The sequence below is a fragment of the Pinus tabuliformis genome, chromosome 3_2 (genome assembly GCF_031772625.1).
Source record: "Pinus tabuliformis cultivar Carrire ecotype Pingquan chromosome 3_2, CPIR1, whole genome shotgun sequence".
NCBI classification, from domain to species: Eukaryota; Viridiplantae; Streptophyta; class Pinopsida; order Pinales; family Pinaceae; genus Pinus; species Pinus tabuliformis.
Window position 1 is genome coordinate 1,106,530,165 of NC_142302.1, and position 2,442 is coordinate 1,106,532,606.

The following is a 2,442-nucleotide window of genomic DNA, read 5'->3' on the forward strand; positions in this document are numbered from 1 at the left end:
GTCCTTAATGACAAGATTTTTGTTGTTCATGGTAGTCTTTTTAGTGTTGATGGTATAAAGCTGGATGATATCAAAGAAATTGTTCGATTCCAAGAGCCACCTGAAGAGGGTCTGATGAGTTCATGGACCCAACAAACGAGATGTTGGTTTGTCTTTTGGAGAAGATGTGACCAAAAGGTTTTTCCAAGAAAACAATCTTGAGCTAGTGGTCAGGTCTCATGAAGTTAAAGAGGAAGATTATGAAATTGAACATGATGGAATACTTATTACAGTTTTCTCAGCTCGAAACTATTGTGACCAGAGAAGGAAGATGAAGCAAGAAGCATCTGACATGCAGCCTAAATGGAGGAGCAGAGCATATGGACAACTGCAGGACAAAGTATGGGATCCAAGAGGATTTTTTTTCTTCGTTGCTTTTTGAAAGCACATGATTAGGAGATCATGAATGTTTTCAGGTGTGAGAGTCTGATGCAGGAGCATCTAGACCTGGCCCACAATGTGACGGGGTGGTCACATGTTGTGGCTAATGAAAGATTGGGAGGAAGACTTAGTTGTTAAATTTGTATTAATTTCAATAAGGGTAAGTAGTTAAGAGTGGTCTAGTTTGTTTATATGAAGATAATATTGAATTATAACTATATAACTAATTCCTTCATGTGTGGAAAGAAGTAGTTAGATATGACATATGTATAACTTCTTTTTGGGGGATTTTGGGAAGAAGGAGGAGGCAATACGGGAGAGATAGATTGAGTGAGGGCATGTTTGATAGATAGAGAGGGCCAGGGCAGAGCACACTCATCCTTATATGATCAGGTCATTGAGGTAACAATAATATGCTAATAAAGATTCAAAATAATAAATCTGTAATAGTTTTGTGTTTTTGTGACTTGATCTCCCCATGGTCAATTGGACAAGTGTGTAAGTGTCTGCTGAGAAATATCTATGTGATTTATGTGATGATCAGTAAATGATTAATGAATATATGAAATGTTGCTTAGAAATTCGTGTGCAATCCCTGTAATACGAAATGGCAATGTTTGAATGCATGAATTGTGATCGCTGAATGAGTTTCTCCTGGTAGTTAATGGCACAGGAATTATGAGGTTCCTGTAGAAGGGTTTGAATACCTTTCTGGCACAGAAATCGTTGTGATTGATATGAATCAAGTTTTGTGTGTTGTATTAGGGGAACCTGTCATAAATTAAATCCAGAATCAAGTTTTGTATGTTGTTTAAGAGGAAATTGTCATAGGTTAAATACTGAGTCAGTAATAAACTGTTAATGTTACTGGAATCGCCATGGGAAATCTCTGTGTGGTGTTTGTTAATTTCCAGTTCATGGAAGTCACCTTATAGGCGTAAATGAACCAACGCTTTTATTGATTAGGGTCCTGCTCAGAGATCTGGAGACCATGCCTGAAAGGTGGAAGAAAAACAAAACCGGACCTGAGATATCCGATCTCATCACAACTGAGGATACAGAAACTCTATTGGACTCATGGACCACAGCTACTGTTGGTTTGTTTGACTCATTAGAGGGCACTGAAAATAAGAAGTTGAAGCCACGTCCAGGCAAGAAGATGACATGTTCTTTCGTCAAACAGTTACTGATCATGTAGCGGTTGTTCTTGGCAGTAACCCAAAGACGAAGAGGGCAACATTGGTGTTATTAGAAAAATGCCTGAAGAATATCCAATTTTGAGGGAGAATTTGAGAAATATGTTGTAACAGAGTTTGACTTTGCAAAAAACCTCCCATTAGTGACGAATTTCAGCAAGGAAGGTGCTAATACGATAGTTGATAGTTCTATAAAGAACCAAACCCTGCTCTCTGTAATTGCCAAGGATTATGAAGAGGTCATTCTATCATTTCAAGACACTGCAAAAGCATTTGAGGAAAAAATCCTTTTGGTGCAGGTTGATTTTGATAATGCTCATGTTGGGAAACCAGGTATGGAATGCTTTGGCTTAAGTGGAGATGAATGAAATATAGACTCAAGACTTTCTTAAAGTCCCAACCTGTGCTGGAAAAGAATGATGGAAACATAAAATGTATTGGCCATTAAGGAGTATTTAAAATCCTGATAAGGTCCATCGGTTGTGTAGCCATAAGGTTGCATCAGGTCACCTTATTAAACAACACACTTTGAATGCATCTGGAGAGGTAGCTGAACAGGGCAAGGAGGGACAGAAGGAGACAGAGCCAAACAGGGAAGGTGGCGATGGGTTCACAGAAGTGATTACCATAAGGAAATCTAAAAAAGGACCAATCCATCTAAAATCAACTGTCAAAACAGTAACTGGAGAAAACCAAAACAAGTTTGGAGTACTATAGGAGGAGGAAATGGAATTGGAGAAGGAAGCTAATGAAGAGGAACCAGGGGAACCTACACAAAGGGCTGTAGAAAAAGACATGATGCAAACAATAGTAGAACAAGAGAAAG

The 2,442-nt window shown here is 38.5% G+C and overlaps 1 protein-coding gene across 1 annotated transcript; it reads left to right on the forward strand.

The window, feature by feature from the left end:
- The first annotated feature begins 1,411 nt into the window (after positions 1-1,411).
- Positions 1,412-1,984, forward strand: LOC149184534 (protein disulfide isomerase-like 1-4). The gene is made up of 2 exons (XM_089415363.1): positions 1,412-1,571; positions 1,731-1,984. The coding sequence occupies exons 1-2, from the start codon at positions 1,412-1,414 to the stop codon at positions 1,982-1,984; spliced, it is 414 nt and encodes a 137-aa protein (XP_089271489.1).
- The last annotated feature ends 458 nt before the right edge of the window (positions 1,985-2,442 follow it).